General features: G+C 50.8%; 1 protein-coding gene across 2 annotated transcripts in view; it reads left to right on the forward strand.

The window, feature by feature from the left end:
- Positions 1 to 15,919, forward strand: part of LOC147120856 (uncharacterized) — an 18,815-nt gene extending 2,896 nt beyond the window's left edge. The window contains exons 2-4 of one of the 2 annotated variants that reach the window (XM_085979206.1): positions 3,549 to 4,042; positions 5,013 to 5,117; positions 9,914 to 15,919. In XM_085979206.1, coding sequence (XP_085835332.1) covers positions 3,556 to 4,042; positions 5,013 to 5,117; positions 9,914 to 10,389 — 1,068 coding nt within the window. In that variant the 5' untranslated portion in view covers positions 3,549 to 3,555 and the 3' untranslated portion in view covers positions 10,390 to 15,919. The remainder of the gene's footprint in view (positions 1 to 3,548; positions 4,043 to 5,012; positions 5,118 to 9,913) is intronic. The other variant, XM_085979205.1, reaches the window with a different exon arrangement.
- The last annotated feature ends 4,532 nt before the right edge of the window (positions 15,920 to 20,451 follow it).

Below are 20,451 nucleotides of genomic sequence, written 5' to 3' on the forward strand. Positions count from 1 at the left end.
GGAGAGGGAGGGAGTGAGGAGAGAGGGAAGGAGAGGGAGAGAGTAAGAGAGTGAAGGAAGGAGAGGGTGAGAGAGGGAAGGAGAGAGGATGAAGGAGGGAGAGGGAAGGAGAGAGGGAGAGAGGAGGGAGAGGGAGAGAGAGAGCGGGAGGAGAGGGAAGGAGAGAGGGAGAGGAAGAGGGAGGGAGAGAGAGAGGGAGAGGGAGAAGGGGAGAGAGAGAGGGAAGGAAAGGGGGAGAGAGAGGGAAGGTGAGAGGGCGAGGGAGGGAGAGGGGAGAGGGAGGGAGAGAGGAGGGAGAGGGCGAAGGAGAGGGAGGGGTGAGCGGGAGGGAGAGAGGAGAGACGGAGAGGGAGAAGGAGAGCGAGGGAAGGAGAAGGAGAGAGAGGGAGGGAGAGAGGGAAGGAGAGAGGGAGAGGAAGAGGGAGCGAGAGAGAGAGGGAGAGGGAGAAAGAGGGAGAGACGGAAGGAGAGGGAGAGAGAGGGAAGGTGAGAGGGCGAGGGAGGGAGAGGGAAGGAGAGAGGGAGAGGGAGGGAGTGAGGAGAGAGGGAAGGAGAGGGAGAGAGTAAGAGAGTGAAGGAAGGAGAGGGTGAGAGAGGGAAGGCGAGAGGATGAAGGAGGGAGAGGGAAGGAGAGAGGGAGAGAGGAGGGAGAGGGAGAAGGAGAGAGAGAGAGAGGAGAGGGAAGGAGAGAGGGAGAGGAAGAGGGAGGGAGAGAGAGAGGGAGAGGGAGAAGGAGAGAGAGAGGGAAGGAAAGGGAGAGAGAGGGAAGGATGAGAGGGCGAGGGAGGGAGAGGAGAGGGAGGGAGAGAGGAGAGAGGGAGAGGGCGAAGGAGAGGGAGGGGTGAGCGGGAGGGAGAGAGGAGAGATGGAGAGGGAGAAGGAGAGCGAGGGAAGGAGAAGGAGAGAGAGGGAGGGAGAGAGAGGGAAGGAGAAGGAGAGAGAGGGAAGGAGAGGGAGAGGATAGGCCCTGAGTAAATGGCTCATTAATTCAAAAACTGCCAGGCAGACACTTTACATATCTGAGCTCAAATTAAATGATTTTGTCTAACAAAGCCCAAATAAAATGGAATGACTAATCAGATCTCATTGGATTCAAACAGAGAACTGTCACTATCAGAGTTTACGTTGATTATATTATTCCTCTATCATTCATACGATATTGTGCGAGCCAGTGTTAATGATGATGGAACAGTGCTGTGGTTTGCTGGATTTACAGCACAGAGCACATTGTAAGGACTACAGGAGAGGCAGACAGTGGTGTGAGTGATGTATTGCACAAGCGCCTCACCGGGTGTGAGTGGCTCAGATCGCGCTGTCTGTGCGAGCCCGCCACATTGGTGGCCAGGTTTGGTACTGCACGCTAGACGATGGGACACTTGGCTTTCTTGCCTGTGGTGCATTTATTTATTCCGACGTACACCATGAATGGAGCGGCTTGCGCTAGTTTAGTCACATTTGCTCACGAGGGACCTTCTGAAGCCTCCTGTGTCCAAAGGACGGTTTGATTTTGCCCCAGCTTCCTCCCCGACACGTGCAGCTTTCAGCCCACAGTGCCTGCAGTCACCGCCCACACTGCCGGGAGATGCGGGGCAGGGCTAGGGGAGAGATGTTTCCACTTGTGGGGGAGACCAGAGCTAGGGGCACATCAATATAAGACAATCAGTAATAAATCCACTGGGGAATTCAGGAGAAACTTCTTCACCCAGAGAGTGGTGAGAATGTGGAACTCGTTACCACAGGGAGTGGTTGAAGCCAATAGCGTAGATGCCTTTAAGGGGAAGCTAGATAAACACATGAGGGAGATGGGAATAGAAGGTTATGCTGATAGGGTGAGATGAAGAGGGGTAGGAGGAGGCTGGAGGGGATGAAAGAACAACAGGGAAGTTCAGTGATAGGATAGTATAGTAATCTGGGATGTAAGGTTTAAGTTATCCACCAGATGGAGCCAAATATTAAGGGTTTACATTCACCAGTATTTAAGGTAATGGGTCATGTATTCAATGTCCTGGTACACCAGTTTATACGGTAATGTGGCATTGCATTATGGGTATGACTCAGAGGTGAATCCTCCATCTTGGTGCTCGTGCAGTAAGAAATGGTGCTTTGCCTCCAGCTGTAAGAGCTATGTCTCTCTGCTACAGCGTGTAAATAAACAGTTGGGTTTTGTTCCTAATATCTCGCTTCTCTCAGTTTCTGACCTTACCACTCGGATATCACAGATAGAAAGCAGGAGAGATTAAGAGGCATTGAGAGATATTCAAGGAACAAAGGATGGCTCTAGATGAAGTGTGAATGGCCCTGGCAGAGTGAAGGACAGCTGCCATGTGGGAGGGAAGAAAAAGCCCCCTTTTCCCAGCCCCCACTTGCTTTAAAATCTGTCCCTTTTCCTGTTTTTTTTCCAGTTCTGACGAAGGGTCATCGACCTGAAACGTTAACTCTGTTTCTCTCTCCACGGATGCTGCCTGGCCTGCTGAGTGTTTCCAGCGTTTTCTGATATTATTTCTATATATCTTGACTTCAAAGTTTCTATATTAGCAGCTGCACTGTTGGATCCAGGAATTTTTCACCTTAATGTGTTGACTTCACAGACAGTGAAATTAAAAGTTCTACCTACGGGTATAAAACGTACAATTCTGACTGCCCCTATTTAATTGTTGTTCTCTTTCTGTATTTTATATATAAGTACGTTAATATTTTTGCCCCATGTGATGATCAGCCATGATCGCATTGAAAGGCGGAGCAGGCTCGAGGGGCCGAATGGTCTACTCCTGCTCCTATCTTCTATGTTTCTATGTTTCAGTGGGCCGTTCTCCCAGTTCTGGCATAAGACGGGTTCGGTTGAGTCAGAATGCTCCCTCTCTCACTGCCCAACACCAAGCATCGACCCTAATCACGGAACTTTGCCCCCTCCTGCCCCAGTGTAAAACGCCGGGCCTCAACCCCAATCTAGTGCCATTTAGTGCTGAATTACGGCCTTCTGCAGCCGGATAGGTGGTGGGTTCAAGCCCCACGCCAGACTCTCTTTGTCCAGCTTTTAACTCACCAGCACTCGGTATGGCCCAGAAATGACAAAATGGCAGAGGGATCAGCACTGCTGATTGGGCTGCGGGGTGAGGTGAATGATAGACACTGGAGAGGCGAGGCAGTATCAGGAGACCAGAGACTTGTAGAGTATTAATCACGGGTCAATTAGATATCCAGCACTTATTGGGAAAGGGGAAGGGAGGAATGATGCTGAGTGAAGGATACCAGGTCATTTATCAGCCTCGGGACTGCATTAATGGGATTTTGAATAACCTACAATTTTCTTTCAAATGCCCAAAGAAACCTTAAAAGCAAAATGTTATTACTTATCCCTTTTGATGAGATTTTCTATGTCTGCAAGAAATCTACACATAAAAGATACAGTTCATCAGAAGCAAATGATTCGATTTGTGACTCTACAGTCATTCTTCGCAATGGTAAATTCAGCAGAACTCAAAGAAGCTGATCTAATGCCTTACTCAATCACTAATGAGCATTCTATTTTATTTGTTGTGATTCTCCAGAGCAGCCATGAATACGCTCGACTATGAAGATTACGAGAAGTTCAAAGACGCCACTTTGCCCCATTTTGTGAAGGGGATATCCGCCATCTTGTCCTTCGCGAACTCCGCCGCCATGCTCGGTGACAGGGACCTTGATGAGTCGCAGTGCGCGAAGGTGAAGAGGGACGTCGGGTCGGCCTATGACGAGCTGAGCACGGCCGAGAAAAATGCCAAGGGCGTGATCGACTCGCTGACGGCCACGACCCTGCAGCTGACAGAGGACTTCGACAAGGCCCAGGTGGATAGGAAGAACCTGGCAGAGAGCCTGCTGCTCAAGAAGAATGATCTGATATCACTGGAGAGCCGCAGGTACCAGGTCAACGATCAGCTTCAAGCGGCCAGATCATCCCTGCAGCACACGGAGAACGCCCTGAATACCGCCGAGTCGAGGAAGGGCGAGAAAGTCACTGGAAGGGATGTGGGAATTGGTTTAATGCTGCTCGTCCCTTGCGTTGGTAAGAGGCACTCGCCGTATTGTCCGAGGTTATTTATTACAAGTGCACAGGTCCTTAGGGTGAACAGCGAGGGAATAGGAAGATCCCAAACAACAGGCCCTGCGTAAAAAATGTCCAAAGATAAGGGTTCTAAACAGATTCATCTCGCAATGCTACATCACGGGGAATCTCCAAATGTTTAGGTTCAGGAAGATTAAATAGATGAGGAAGGGTTTCCGAAAAGGCTCTTTGGCTTTTACGGAACATGCATAACTTTCGGATGAGACGTTAAACCGAGGCCTCGTCTGTTCTCTCAGGTGGATGTAAAAGATCCCACGGCCGCTATTTCAAAGAAGAGCAGGGGGAGTTCTCCCCGCTGTCCTGGGGCCAATATTTATCCCTCAATCAATGTCACTAAAACAGATTATCAGGTCATTGTCACATTATTGGTTGTGGGAGCTTGCTGTGCGCAAATTGGTTGCCGCGTTTCCTACATTACAACAGTGTCTCCACTTCAATAGCATTTGATTGGCTGTAAAGCGACTTGGGATGTCCTGAGGTGGTGAAAGGCGCTATAGAAATGCAAGACTTTCTTTCTTTCTCAATATTGGTCCTTTACCTTTCGGCTTGGGCAGCATGTGAACGATTAGCCTGCTTCTACTGCCTCCAATGTCAAAGAAGCAAGTGTTCGCCTTCTTAAGAAATATCACTAAGACCTCCTTGGTGTGAAGGGAATGATTTACAGGATGAATTAAAAAAATAATCCATAAAGCCGGGTGGTATCTGACAACAGATTCATTTGGGGCTGGCTGGACCTCGGCTGCCTTGTGGTGATGGTGCTTTTTCCTCTCAGGGATCTTTCTCTTCTCTCTAACGGAGCTGGCCACAGATCTATGCTGCTCTGGGCTCTCGAGCCAGTCATTATTTCAATGTCTGTGCTCCCAATGAAAGGATAGTTCTCAATATCTGACTGGTGTTTTTTGTTACTTAGACAGCTGCAATGCTGACCAAATAGTTCTAGGAGAAGACTCGAGCAGTGTCCCCAGCCCTAGGGTGCACAGGCACCTTCTGGACCAGGTGTCACCCATAACGAAAGGTAAGAATTAGGTCCAACTGCGAGGGGACTCGACAATCCTCGACGGAGGCAAGAATCTAGAGCTGATGTGGGGGAGGGGGACTGTCTCCTTGATCCCACCAGTCCTACTCATGCATTTTGTTTGCTTTTAGTTCGACCACAACAGGAAGCAGTAACTTCTGTCTCCCGAGTCAAGTCCGTTTCTTTCCCCGACCAAAGTAGAACATGTTCCAGGAACGTGCCTCGATAGGCAATCTGTCCCCCACCGTCCTTCTGGAGAGTATCATGGGCCAGTCATGTAACCTCACAGGCAACGGAGAAGTGAAGACTGATCGTTCAATGGACCCAGCTGGAAAGTGAAATAATTGATCTTGGGATGGACGGTAAATCAGAGGATAGATATGGGAATCACGGGATGGAGACGGGAATCATTACAGGATAGAGATGAGTAAGGATGTACTTGCCTTGGAGGCGGTACAACGAAGGTTCACTAGATTGATTCCTGGGGTGAGAGGGTTGTCCTATGAGGAGAGATTGTGTAGAATGGGCCGATACTCTCTGGAGTTTAGAGCAATGAGAGGTGATCTTATTGAAACATACAAGATTCTGAAGGGGATTGACAGGGTAGATGCTGAGAGGTTGTTTCCCCCTGGCTGGAGAATCTAGAACTAGGGGGCAGAGTCTCAGGATAAGGGGTCGACCATTTAAGACCGAGATGAGGAGGAATTTCTTCACTCAGAGGGTTGTGAATCTTTGGAATTCTCTGCCCCAGAGGGCTGTGAATGCTCAGTCTTTGAGTATATTCAAGGCTGAGATCGATAGATTTTTGGATTCTAGGGGAATCACGGGATATGGAGATCGGGCGGGAAAGTGGAGTTGAAGTTGAAGATCAGCCATGATCTTATTGAATGGTGGAGCAGGCTCGAGGGGCCGAATGGCCGACTCCTGCTCTTATTTCTTATGTTCTAATGAATCACAGGATGGAGACGAGCATCATGAGATGGAGACAGGGATCACGGGATGGAGACGAGCATCATGGGATGGAGACGGGGATCACGGGATGGAGATGGGGATCACGGGATGGAGACAGGGATTACGGTGTCTCTTTATTTGGCAGTTCCTGAAACTCTATTGTTGGGCAGCAAGACCTGTGGTCCTGAGATGCCCTGGAAGCTAAAGTGCTTCATCCAGTTCCCAGGGTCTGCCCCTTTTCAGAGGAGCAGGTTTTTACACAAGGCTAAAACTTAGCCCGAGTTTTATTTCACCTTCCTGCGGAACACCAGATATTGGGAAGCCTGTAAACATCCAACCACTGAAGAACAGCAACAAGGGATTTGCAAGGTGATGCGTTCAGTCTGAAAAGGAAGGGACAATAATACTCCACCTCAGGTCCAGGCTTCCAGATATGGAGAGACAAGTCTATCCGCTACTATCACTGGTACAACTGCTGGGGTTGGAGGAGTTTTTGAGATGAGATGTTTAAACAGATGAATGAGATCATGGCAGTCCAGACTCTTCAATTTCAAATGCACTGTGCATCCCTTTAACAGGAATGGACAGCATTTCTTCCTTCAGGCAGCCAGCATTGGGTACTTTATGTCAGACTGCATCCTGTTGTCACGCCCAACAAAGATTTTCCCTTTAATCATTTCTGATTTCAGCGCCCCTCGATGGAGCAGTTTCTCATCTGTTTTATCTTAGCCAGAGGTCTTGTTGCTATTCTGTAGTCCTTACACCAGGTTTTCATTCCGTCTGCCTTTTCACTTCCTACTGGTTATATTCTGAAATGGCTTTCCCCACTGAAGTTACGGAGCAACAATTTTATGTTTACCCTGCTCCTTCCTCTACCTCTCCCTTTTCTCTAGCGGTTTGGCCTCTTCTTGGCTACACTATTGTCAAGGCCTCTCTGGCAGCACCTCCCAAACCGGCGACCTCGGCCACCTACAGGGCAGCAAGCGCATGGGAACACCACCGCCTCCAAGCTCCAGGTCACGTCACACCCCGAGGCAGTACTGAGGAAGTGGTGCATTGCTCGAGGTACCGTCCTTTGGATGTGACATTAAACTGAGGCCCCAGTCTGCAGGCTCAGGGGGAATTTTCATTACACCATTCAAACCATGAATGAAGGACGTTCACCCATTTATTTGTGATGGGTAACGTCACTGGAGAATGGAAAGCAGAAGTCAGCACAAGCACATTAAGCATTGATACGGTCACCGGCAGAATCCTCGACCCTTTGATGTCAAAAAGCACAGTCTGAGCAGCGGGGACCACTGGATAATTGATCAGGAGCGGGATTCCTCACCTTTCCCCTGTCTAGCCCAGAGGGACTAAAAACATCCCTCCAACTCTTAGTCTTACGCATCCCCCACTCCCTTCGCTCCACTGTTGGTGGCCGTGCCTTCAGCTGTCAAGGCACTAAGCTCTGGAATTCACTCCCTACACTTCATCACCTCTCCCTGGTCCTTCAAGACCCTCATTAAAACCTTGACCAAGCTTTTAATCACCCCTCCTAATATCTCATTCTTTGGCACTGTATCAATTTTTGTCTGGTTACGCTCCTGTGACGCGCCTTGGGGCGTTTTCTTGTATGCAGTTGTTGATGATGATGATGGTGATAGTGATGATGATAACGATTGTTGTGTCAATGCTGAGGACCATCAGCTGGCTTGGCACAGAGCGGGGATAGAAGCTGGGACCTCCCAGTTCTGTGTGTCTCAGTACGACACCAGCTACTACACCAGGAACATCTCACAGAATCATACCTTTCAGCTAATGTCCTGAACGCCTCCATCACAATCCCCTGGGTATGTCCTGTCCCACCGGCAGGGCAGACCCACCAGGGGTGGCGGCACAGTGGTATACAGTCAGGAAGGAGTGACCTTGGGAGTCCTCAACATTGACTCCGGACCCCATGAAGTCTCATGGCATCAGGTCAAGCATGGGCAAGGAAACCTCCTGCTGATTACCACCTACCGCCCTCCCTCAGCTGATGAATCAGTACTCCTTCATGTTGAACACCAATTGGAAGAAGCACCGAGAGTACTCTGGGTGGGGGACTTCAATGTCTATCACCAAGAGTGGCTCGGTAGCACCATGACTGACCGAGCTGGCCGAGTCCTGAAGGACATAACTGCCAGTCAGGGCCTGCGACAGGTGGTGAGAGAACCAACACGAGGGAAAAACCTACTTGGCCTCGTCCTCACCAATCTAGCTGTCGCAGATGCATCTGTCCATGACAGTATTGGTAGCAGTGACCACCGCACAGTCATTGTGGAGACGAAGTCCCGTCTTCACACTGAGGACACCCTCCATCGTGTTGTGTGGCACTACCACCGTGCTAAATGGGATAGATTTAAAACAGATCTAGCAGCTCAAAACTGGGCATCCTTGAGGCGCTGTGGGCCATCAGCAGCAGCAGAATTGTATTCCACCACAATCTGTAACCTCATGGCCTGGCATATCCCTCACTCTACCATTACCATCAAGCCAGGGAACCAAGTAACAGTTTTGCTATCATTGAACCTCGCCTTGACTGCATACTTGCCCCGTGATACTAATGCTGAAGAGGCTTGATCCACCTTTTTAATACAGGGACGTACTGCCTCCTTACATCCCCTATGTGCCAAACGTCCATTAACATAGAGACGGCATAAAAGGAATGCATGGCTTGATGTGACTAATCAGTCACTGTCAGTCTCCGTCTAGATCTTACCAATAATCTCGGGAAAAGCTCTACAAGTTCAGTGCAACGACACAAAGCCAGACTTGTGGCTTTAGACTAAAGGTCAATTACCCAAGTTTTGTGAAGAGGAACATGAGAGAATAGATTTATAATTAGAAAGGTCAGTATCAGACATTGGCCCAGAAATTCGGGTCGGGGGCTTCCTGCAGGTGCAAGCCCCCGACCTGCACTTACCTAGCGCGCCGACCGTTGAGCTGTGGGCCCCCGTGGTATTCTGATCCTGGGCCTGCTCCAACTGCCGGCATGCAGTGCTTGCGTATCCCAGGGGCGCAGTTAGTTCGATGCGTCCCCTGGGATCACATGGGCCATGGAGAGCCAATCGGAGCAGGGAATGCTCCATTCATAAGTTTGACAGGAAGAGCTGTCAAAACTTATAAATACTATAAGCCCCAAAACATCACTAAATCTTCAAATAATTTTTTTTTAAATCACATTTTTTAAATAAACTATAAATTACATGAAATAACTATTTTAAACAATAATTTAAATTTTTGAAAAATATAATTTTATTTTCTAACAGGGCTAAAAATAAACCTACCTTTCTTTAAAGTATTTAAAAATAATAAACCTGTGGAAAAAATGTTTTAATTTTAATTAATTCACCCCTTACCTTGTAAAAAGCAGGCCTTACGCCTGCTTTTTAAATGTGTAAATTCTGGAGACTTACCCTCCCGGGAAAACCTGGAAAAAAGCCGTAAGTTCCAGGCGCACGTGCTGCCTCTCCCGTGCACGCGTTCAAACTGTTAACCCCTTCTTTCAGGGGAACGGAAGTGCCGGTTTCCCACGCATGCGCAGTGCATGCACGAAACCGGCACTTGCATTGGGCTTACGGGGGAGTACCCCGTGCGTACTCACCCATGGAGACCCGAATTTCTGGGCCTATATAGTCACATTCATTCTCAAGTTAATTGACATCCCTACTCTACTGGCTCTTTTCAGTGAATATCCTATCAATTGTAGCCCGACATTTAGAATTGTAGCCCGACGCAGCTCTTTCCCCTCGCTCATTTCACACTTCTTCCAATTCATCTCATGATTGTCAATGACGCTTTGTTTTTCATCTTCGTTCCAGGAATTCCGATGACCATCGACTACAACAAGGAACTAAAGAGCACGAGAAGACTGGTGAAGACGGTGGAGGGCGAAATGCATCGTCTAAGGGCCGTCGTCAAGCAGAACGAGGAGGAAATGAACAAGTGCAACACTGAGATACCGGAGAAAAGCAAAGAAATCGAGAAACTGAAGGAGAGCCTGGGCCGGAGGGAAAGGGAGGTGGAGAGCACGCAGAGAGTGTGCATGGCCCTGGCAGACACCAAGTGCAAACTCAAGTATTGCTACAACTACCTCAACAGCCTCCATGGCGAGGTGGAAGTCTTGTACAAATCCTGCAAGGACTTGTACAGCTTGGAGCCAATCATGCCCGTCATAGAGGCGATGTTTAAAACCATACAGCAACAGAACTCCCACAACGAGCTGCTGACCCAAGATGCAAAAGTCCAGAAAATAGTCAAAGAGCTGAAAAAGATACAGTGCCAAATGAACATGTAGTAAGGTGGCCCTCCCGACAGCAAGCAGACACTGACTACCCGTCACTAACTTCAGAAATAGATGTGGAATAACAAGGGAGGCTAAATCCAGGGGGGAGATGAGGAGAATGTTTTTTACGCAGCGAGTTGTTGTGATCTGGAATGCACTGCCTGAAAGGGCGGTGGAAGCAGATTCAATAGTAACTTTCAAACAGGAATTGGATCAATACTTGAAGGGGAAAAATATGCAGGGCTAAGGGGGAAAGAGCAGGGGGTGAGTGGGACTAATTGGATCGCTCTTTCAAAGAGCCGGCACAGGCACGATGGGCCGAATGGCCTCCTCCTGTGTTGTAAGATTCTGTGATTCTATGAGCTATGTTAGTGCCATGAGTGGGAGGGTGATGCTAAGGACCATAGATCCCCTTTTGTAAGACTCTCCAACTCACCACAGTCTCTGATAGGTCATGAAAGGGTGAATTTTTGCAGACCGCATTCAGCTGGTGGGTATTGGGTAACGAGCAGGCAACACCTCGGTCACCCCTCAATCGTCCAAACTCAAGTGTCTATAAGCCGGGTTTAGGCAACCTGAGGTTATAAGTTAACCCTTTTAGCCCCGGTATCACTCTGGTGAATCTGCGCTGCTCCCCCTCCAAGGCCAATCTATCCTTCCTGAGGTGCGGGGCCCGGAACTGGGCGCAGTGTCCAGATGGGGTCTGTCCAAGGCTCTGTACATCTTTAGAATAAGCACTGACTGCCTGCGAGGCCCTGCCAGCGACACAGGTTCTGCAGAATTCACCGTGCCTCGGCCACGACTCTGGCGCTGGCTGGTAAATCTCAGCCTTCATGCCGTTCTCTCGCTACCACAGTCCAGCAGAACAAATAAGCGCCTGGCAAATGCGGGAGTGCCGAGGTTATGGTGCTGGGCAGCGGTCGTGAGTTCAAATCCCACCGTGGCAAATTATGAAAATTAATTGAATAAATGCGGCCACGTTGTGGCTGGCACCAGAACGAAAGGCGATGATAAGAAGTCCCGGGTTGATGTTCACTGAAGCCCTGTCGGGGGGAGACTGTGGCGGCCCTGTCTGCAGACCCGTGCTAGCTGCTGTGTGCTTGCCTCTCAATGCCCTGCTTAATGCCACCAAGAGCTTCTCAGGGCAGCTGGGCAGAGGCAATAAATCAGCATTGCCCACATCCCAAGAACAGTATAGGAACAGGAGGCCAGTCCGCCCCTCGAGCCTGCTCCGTCATTCAATGAGATCATGGCTGATCATCCAAATTCAGCACCCTGTCCCTGCCTTCTCCCCATATCCCTTGACCCCTTTAGCCTTAAGAAATATATCTAACTCCTTCTTGAATATATTTAATGAATTGGCCTCAACTGCCTTCTGTGGTAGAGAATTCCACAGGTTCACCACTCTCTGGGTGAAGAAATTCCTCCTCATTTCAGTCCTAAATGGCTTACCCCTTATCCTTAGACTGTGACCCCTGGTTCTGGACTCCCCGACCATCGGGAACATCCTTCCTGCATCTAGTCTGTCCAGTCCTGTCAGAATTTTATAAGTTTCAATGAGATCCCCTCTCATTCTTCTAAACTCCAGTGAGTAAAAGCCCAATCGACCCAATCTCTCCTCATACGTCATTCCTGCCATCCCATTTGTTTGAAAAGTGCTTCCTGACATCACCCCTGAACAGCCTGGCTCTAATTTTAAGGTTCTGCCTCCTTGTTCTTGATTCCCTCACCAGAGGAAATAGTTTCTCTCGATCTACCCTCTGGAATCAGTTTAAACACCTCGGTCAGATCACCCCTCACCCCTTACCCCTCACCCCTCACCCCTCACCCTTCCAAACTCAAGGGAATACAAGCCTAGTCTATGCAACATGCCGTCATAATTTAACCCTTTAAACCCCGCTATCATTCTGGTGAGTCTGCGCTGCCCCCCCTCCAAGACCAACGTGGCTTTCCTGAGGTGCGAGGCCCAGAACTGAACCCAGTAACTCCAGATAGAGTCTGACCACAGCAGCGTGCAGCTTTGGATTATCTTTAACTAATACTTGGAAAGGCTGTGCTACCCCATGCCTGATATTCTCGGCCGAGAACAGCCCAAAGTTAAGGGAGGAGCTAGGAGGCTCAGATGGGCTTCAAGGTTACAAGCTTGCCAAGTGTGCTGACGAAAGGAATATGTGTGGGAAATGTAGAACCTGCAAGTTGAAGCTTGTCTGAGCTGTAATAGGACACATTTGGAAGGAGATAAATTGCAAAAGCATTTGCATCAGAAGTGAGGAACATGACCTAATCCTGCGGGGGGGGGAAATGCAGGCGGAACAGCAGAGGCTCATGGGAGCAGCAATGATCCATGGGAGCTCGTTAAGCGACTAATTAACTCAACTCCCCTCTAGTTAGCTTTGATAAGAACATAAGAACATAAAAATTAGGAACAGGAGTCGGCCATTTGGCCCCTCGAGCCTGCTCCGCCATTCAATGAGATCATGGCTGACCTTCTACCTCATCTCCACTTTCCTGCACTATCCCCATATCCCTTGATTCCCTTAATATCCAAAAATCTATCGATCTCTGTCTTGAATATACTCAACGACTGAGCCTCCACAGCCCTCTGGGGTAGAGAATTCCAAAGATTCACCATCCTCTGAGTGAAGAAATTTCTCCTCATCTCAGTCCTAAATGGCCGACCCCTTATTCTGAGACTGTGACCCCTGGGTCTAGACTCCCCAGCCAGGGGAAACATCCTCCCTACATCTACCCTGTCCAGCCCTGTAAGAATTTTGTACGTTTCAATGAGATCACCTCTCATTCTTCCAAATTCCAGAGAGTATAGGCCACCTGGATCATCCGCCCACCCTCATTAACTATTGTGGAATCTTTGAAGGTGAGTCCAACTCCAACTTGATGAAAAAGGTTTGTTAGTAACAGTGAGTCAGGTGAATCACTGCTGGCAGATTGGAACAAGAAATTAAACTATTGGAAAACTGAACTTTATTCCTCCAACTATCCACGGCCCTCGATTGTACAAAAGTAGCCTCCTTTCTTATTCCTGTAGAACTTCAATATTAATCTCCCTCAAGAGGGACCAGCTGTTTTCACCGCTGTAGATGGTGTCTTATTCAGAGCGGGCACCATTCTCTTGGTGAATGAGATTCTCCAGCAACACATCCGATAGAATGTAAACAACGTCATTAATGGGTCTTTGGATTATCAGAATTGTCCATCATCACTGGAATGTGTTTCTGGAGACATGTTTTAGTTCTCCAGATCTGGTTGTCAGGGACGACCGGCTCCCAGGACTTTGCCATGGCCGCTCCGAGCCACCTACTCGTTGACTCTTTCTCCAGTTTGCCCTCCCTGTGGGGAATCTCTTGGTCTTTGTTTGTTGCCTCCCCAAAGTGGAACTGGGGGAGGTGGTTGGCGGTGAGGCCCCGGGTCCCACCATCTCGTGGCGTAGCATGTTGGTACGCCACTCCAACTCCAGATCTCCCATTTTAAACCCACTCCCCCGCAGGAGCCCAGCGAGATCAGGGCTTGTGGTGGAGTGCAGCCTCGCCAGCAAACTAAAAAAACATTATCCGGTCCTTTATCAGATTGCTGGTTGGCAGAGCTTGCTGAGCGCAAATTGGCTGCCGTGTTTCCTACAGCAGCGACTACACTTGAAAAGTTCTTCATTGGCCATAAAGTGCTTTGGGACATCCTGAGGTTGTGAAAGACGCTGTAGAAATGCACATTCTTTCCTTTAAGCAAAGAGCAGGGAATTGGGATGACATGACTGAGGAAATGGCCAACTCCAGGTCCTGGCCTTGGGGGGAGCAGGTAAACACAGTGAAGAACTTTGTCTACTTCGAGGAAGAATTTTATTATTGGAACAATACTTTTGATTTCTGTGCTTTCATGGCTCCGCCATTGGCGGCCATGCCTTCAGCTGCCGAGGCCCTGAGCTTTGTAATTCCCTCCCTAAACCTCTCCGCCTCTCTCTCCTCCTTCAAGATGCTCCTTAAAACCTACCACTTTGACCAAGCTTTTGGTCACCTGCCCTAATATCTCCTTAAGTGGCTCGGTGTCAAATCTTGTCTGATTTACGCTCCTGTGCAGCGCCTTGGGCCGTTTTACTACATTAAAGGCGCTATACAAATGCAACGCTTCAATGTTAAACGCTTCAAGGACACCCTCAAAGCCTTCTTGAAAAAGTACAACATCCCCACTGACACCTGGGAATCCCTGGCCCAGGACTGCACAAAGTGGAGGAGAAGCATCCGGGAAGGCGCCGAACACCTCGAGTCTCTTCACCAGGTGTAAGTGGAAGCCAAGCGCAGGCAGCGCAAGGAGCGCACGTCAACCCAAGCACCCCACCCACCCACCCCTTCAACCACCGTCTGCCCCACCTGTGACAGAGACTGTATGTCCTGCATTGAACTCATCGGTCACCTGCGAACTCATTTTTAATGTGGAAGCAAGTCATCCTCGGTTCCGAGGGACTGCCTAAGAAGAAGGAGATATAAATGCAAGTTGTTGTTATTTTACTCGTTCAATGGTATCATCCCTTAAAGTCGCGCTCGATGGAAGTGGAACTGATTGGAATCTGGTTTTGCAGTCCCCTCTGACTGGGTAACGCTGTGAGAATGATTTACGTTGATTCAGCTCTTGTGCCAAGTGACCAAAGATTGTTGACATAATGCCCTGGTGGAGGGGAGCCTGTTCGCACTGTGGATAGCCCTGAAACCGAGCGAGATTGTAAAATAATTGTATTTTTATTGTGATGCCGTCTGTTTTTAGGTGACCTGTGGTGGTTAGACGTATGTCTGAATATAAAAGAACTTTGATATTTTTGCTTGTAGATTAATTTGTGTAACTGCAGAGCCCGAAAGAGTGGTGATGTGTCATGCTAAATGACGTGCTGTGGGTGGCACTCCAGCCTCTACAAACGATGCCAGTCACCAGGCACTAACCAAGTGCCGGAGAAGTGCACCGGCGGCAGAGGAGCTGGGCAGAGACTTGGCCTCGGGGGACCTCAGTAAAGACCAGTGGTGCCGGTCCTAGGCTAGCGATCCCAGAGGTCGCGGGTTCAGACGCCACCGTGGCAAGTTCTGAAATTGAATTTGATAAATGTGGCAATTTTGTGGACGGGCACCAAAGAGTGACCATGAGAAGGTGTAGGTTGTTGTAGAGACCCAACTAGTGGTGAACGCCCTCCAGGGAAGGGAACCATCAACCTCTACCTGGTCTGGACTGCGCGTGACTGCAGTCCCACACTATGTGACTGATGCTTAATCCTCTTCGAACAACCAGGAATGGGCAATAAATGCTGCCTTGCCAGTGCCACCCATAGCCCGAGAATTAAAAAGCAGCTGGTTGCAGAGGTGTCCTCGAGACTGTAACAAGTCTAAGACATAAGTCCAAGGAGAAAATGAGCTTTTAATAAATGGTTTCCATTTTGCTTATCATTGATGTCTTTTCACTGCACCTATCAGTAGAATAAGGAATTGGATTTATTTTGCCCCAGGTAATTGTACCTTTATATAAAGCTTAATAAAGAATATTAGAATAATTGCCAGTGTTGTGTGGTCAATCGCAAATTTGAATCCTTGATGCCCTTAAGGTGTCAGCTGTGGTTCAGTGGGTCAGCACCTCTCTCCTCTGAGTCAGAAGGTTGTGGGTTCAAGTCCTACTCCAGAGACTTGAGCACAAAAATCTAGGCTGACACTCCAGTGCAGTACTGAGGGAGTGCCGCACTGTCGGAGGTGCCGTCTTTCAGATAAGACATTAAACCGAGGCACCGTCTGCTCTCTCAGATGGATGTCAAAGATTCCATGGCCGCTATTCCGAAGAAGAGCAGGGGAATTATCCCCAGGGTCCTGGTCAATATACATCCCTCAACCCATAGCACTTAATAAACAGGTCATCTGGTCATTTACCTCATTGCTGTTTGTGGGATCTTGCTGAGCTCAAATTGGCTGCTGCGTTTCCTACATTACAGCAGTGACTGCACTTCAGGAAAGTGCTTCATTGGCTGTAAAGCGCTTTGGGACGTCCCGAGGTTGTGAAAGGCGCTATAGAAATGCAAAGTCTTTCTTCTTTATACCCAAATGGTTAAAAAGATTAATTCCATCTGAGGACCACATCTGCAGGGAGATCCCGGCTCAGTCCCACAGTTGTAGTGGTCCCACACTCACAGGGTCCTAGTATAACACTGGCACTGCCAGCACCCGACCTTTCGCCCCCCCAGGTCCTTCCCTCTACCTGTCTCTTAAGTCGTGTTCTATGGATGGTGGGAGGCCTCGGAGACCACAGCCAACTGCCCGCTTTCCACTGGAGGGAGGGAGAGGGGGTTGTTGGAGCAGAAACCCTGGCTGATTGTTCCTTTGTCCTTGCCCGGCGACATGAGGCCCAGTTTAATGTCCCCACTGACATCCACTGGTGTTCGGGTATGGTGGCCTCGTGCCCAGTTTAATGTCCCCACTGACATCCAATGGTGTTCGGGTATGGTGGCCTCGTAGTTTCAACACTGGACTAGCCATCCCATCGCAGCAAGTTGTGGAATTGGAATCAATAAATCTGCTTATTTAAGAACTAGCACGAGTAAAAGTGACCGAGAAACTGTCGGATTGTCATAATATCCCAACTGGTTGACGAATGTCCTTTAGGGAAGGAAACCTGCCGTCCTTACCTGGTCTGGGCCTACCTGTGACTCCAGTCCCACACTCTATGATTGACACTTTACTGCACTCAGGGCACCCACAGCCGAGTCGCCCTCCTGCAGCTCGTGGCCCATAAGAAACATGAGATCAAATAAAGCCACTGTCACTGCGACCCCCGGGGACCCGGACTCCTTGCTGCCGGACTTCACTCGCGGGACTGAAACTGAGACACCTTTAGTTGGTCCGCGGTTGAGGTGACGTCATCGGGACAGGGCTTGGCCATTTAAGCGAGGACCTTCGCCACCCCCCCCCACCTTTCCTCCCTCCCCCTCTGGGGCGGGCCTGCTACCAGGCAAGTTAAAATATTGGGGGCGGGGGTGGGAACACGGTGGGGCCCCACACCCCACCGCCATTTTAACCCTCTCCTGCCTCTACTGTTCCCGTCGGACACGGGAGTGGGTTGAAATCGGCCCTGCACTGTTACACACACAATACACTGCGTCACACTGGAGCACGTCACAATGGAGCACGTCACACTGGAGCACGTCACACTGGAGGGTGTCACACTGGAGCACGTCACGCTGGAGCGCGTCACACTGGAGCGCGTCACACTGGAGCGCGTCACACTGGAGCACGTCACACTGGAGCGCGTCACACTGGAGCGTGTCACACTGGAGCGCGTCACACTGGAGTGTGTCACACTGGAGCACGTCACAATGGAGCGTGTCACACTGGAGCGTGTCACACTGGAGCACATCACACTGGAGCGCGTCACACTGGAGCATGTCACACTGGAGCGCGTCACACTGGAATGCGTCACACTGGAGCGCATCACACTGGAGCGTGTCACACTGGAGCACGTCACACTGGAGCACGTCACACTGGAGCATGTCACACTGGAGCACGTCACACTGGAGTGCGTCACACTGGAGCGCGTCACACTGGAGCACGTCACACTGGAGCGCGTCACACTGGAGCATGTCACACTGGAGCGCGTCACACTGGAGTGTGTCACACTGGAGCACGTCACGCTGGAGCACGTCACACTGGAGCACGTCACACTGGAGCGCGTCACACTGGAGCGTGTCACACTGGAGCACATCGCACTGGAGCGCGTCACACTGGAGCGTGTCACACTGGAGCGCGTCACACTGGAATGCGTCACACTGGAGCGCGTCACACTGGAGTGTGTCACACTGGAGCACGTCACACTGGAGCACGTCACACTGGAGCATGTCACACTGGAGCACGTCACACTGGAGTGCGTCACACTGGAGCACGTCACACTGGAGTGTGTCACACTGGAGCCCGTCACACTGGAGTGTGTCATGCTGGAGCACGTCACACTGGAGCGCATCACACTGGAGCGGGTCACACTGGAGCGCGTCACACTGGAGCACGTCACACTGGAGCACGTCACACTGGAGTGTGTCACACTGGAGCACGTTACACTGGAGCACGTCACACTGGAGCATGTCACACTGGAGCGCGTCACACTGGAGCCCGTCACACTGCAGTGTGTCACACTGGAGCGCGTCACATTGGAGTGCATCACACTGGAGCATGTCACACTGGAGCACGTCACACTGGAGCGCGTCACACTGGAGCACGTCACACTGGAGCGCATCACACTGGAGCGCGTCACACTGGAGTGTGTCACACTGGAGCGCAACACACTGGAGCCCATCACACTGGAGTGTGTCACACTGGAGCGCGTCACACTGGAGTGCGTCACACTGGAGCATGTCACACTGGAGCGCGTCACACTGGAGCGCGTCATACTGGAGCATGTCACACTGGAGTGCATCACACTGGAGCGCGTCACACTGGAGCATGTCACACTGGAGCACGTCACACTGGAGTGCGTCACACTGGAGCACGTCACACTGGAGTGTGTCACACTGGAGCCCGTCACACTGGAGTGTGTCACGCTGGAGCACGTCACACTGGAGCGCATCACACTGGAGCGGGTCACACTGGAGTGCGTCACACTGGAGCACGTCACACTGGAGCACGTCACACTGGAGTGTGTCACACTGGAGCATGTTACACTGGCGCACGTCACACTGGAGCGCGTCACACTGGAGCGCGTCACACTGGAGCGTGTCACACTGGAGTGTGTCACACTGGAGCCCATCACACTGGAGTGTGTCACACTGGAGCGTGCCACACTGGAGCGTGCCACACTGGAGTGCGTCACACTGGAGGGCGTCATACTGGAGCACGTCACACTGGAGCACGTCACACTGGAGTGTGTCACACTGGAGCATGTCACACTGGAGCGCGTCACACTGGAGCCCGTCACACTGCAGTGTGTCACACCGGAGCGCGTCACATTGGAGTGCGTCACACTGGAGCATGTCACACTGGAGCATGTCACACTGGAGCACCTCACACTGGAGTACGTCACACTGGAGCGCATCACACTGGAGCGCGTCACACTGGAGCATGTCACACTGGAGCGAGTCACACTGGAGCGCGTCATACTGGAGCATGTCACACTGGAGCGCATCACACTGGAGCGCGTCACACTGGAGCGCAACACACTGGAGCCCGTCACACTGCAGTGTGTCACACTGGAGCGCGTCACACTGAATTGCGTCACACTGGAGCATGTCACACTGGAGCGCGTCACACTGGAGCGCGTCAGACTGGAGCATGTCACACTGGAGCGCGTCACAGTGGAGCGCGTCACACTGGAGTGCGTCACACGGGAGCACGTCACACTGGAGCGCGTCACACTGGAGCGCATCACACTGGAGCGTGTCACACTGGAGCACGTCACACTGGAGCACGTCACACTGGAGCGCGTCACACTGGAGAGCGTCACACTGGAGCGCATCACACTGGAGCGTTTCACACTGGAGCACTTCACACTGGAGCGCATCATACTGGAGCATGTCACACTGGAGTGCATCACACTGGAGCGCGTCACACTGGAGCATGTCACACTGGAGCACGTCACACTGGAGTGCGTCACACTGGAGCACGTCACACTGGAGTGCGTCACACTGGAGCGCATCACACTGGAGCGGGTCACACTGGAGCGCGTCACACTGGAGCACGTCACACTGGAGCACGTCACACTGGAGTGTGTCACACTGGAGTACGTTACACTGGAGCACGTCACACTGGAGCACGTCACACTGGAGCGCGTCACACTGGAGTGTGTCACACTGGAGTGTGTCACACTGGAGCCCATCACACTGGAGTGTGTCACACTGGAGCGCGCCACACTGGAGTGCGTCATACTGGAGCATGTCACACTGGAGCGCATCACACTGGAGTGCGTCACACTGGAGCGCATCACACTGGAGCACGTCACACTGGAGCATGTCACACTGGAGCGTGTCACACTGGAGCATGTCACACTGGAGCGCGTCACACTGGAGCCCATCACACTGCAGTGTGTCACACTGGAGCGCAACACATTGGAGTGCGT

The sequence above is a fragment of the Somniosus microcephalus genome, chromosome 3 (assembly GCF_052327205.1).
Source record: "Somniosus microcephalus isolate GS21.2 chromosome 3, FLI_Smic_1.0, whole genome shotgun sequence".
Classification (NCBI taxonomy): Eukaryota; Metazoa; Chordata; class Chondrichthyes; order Squaliformes; family Somniosidae; genus Somniosus; species Somniosus microcephalus.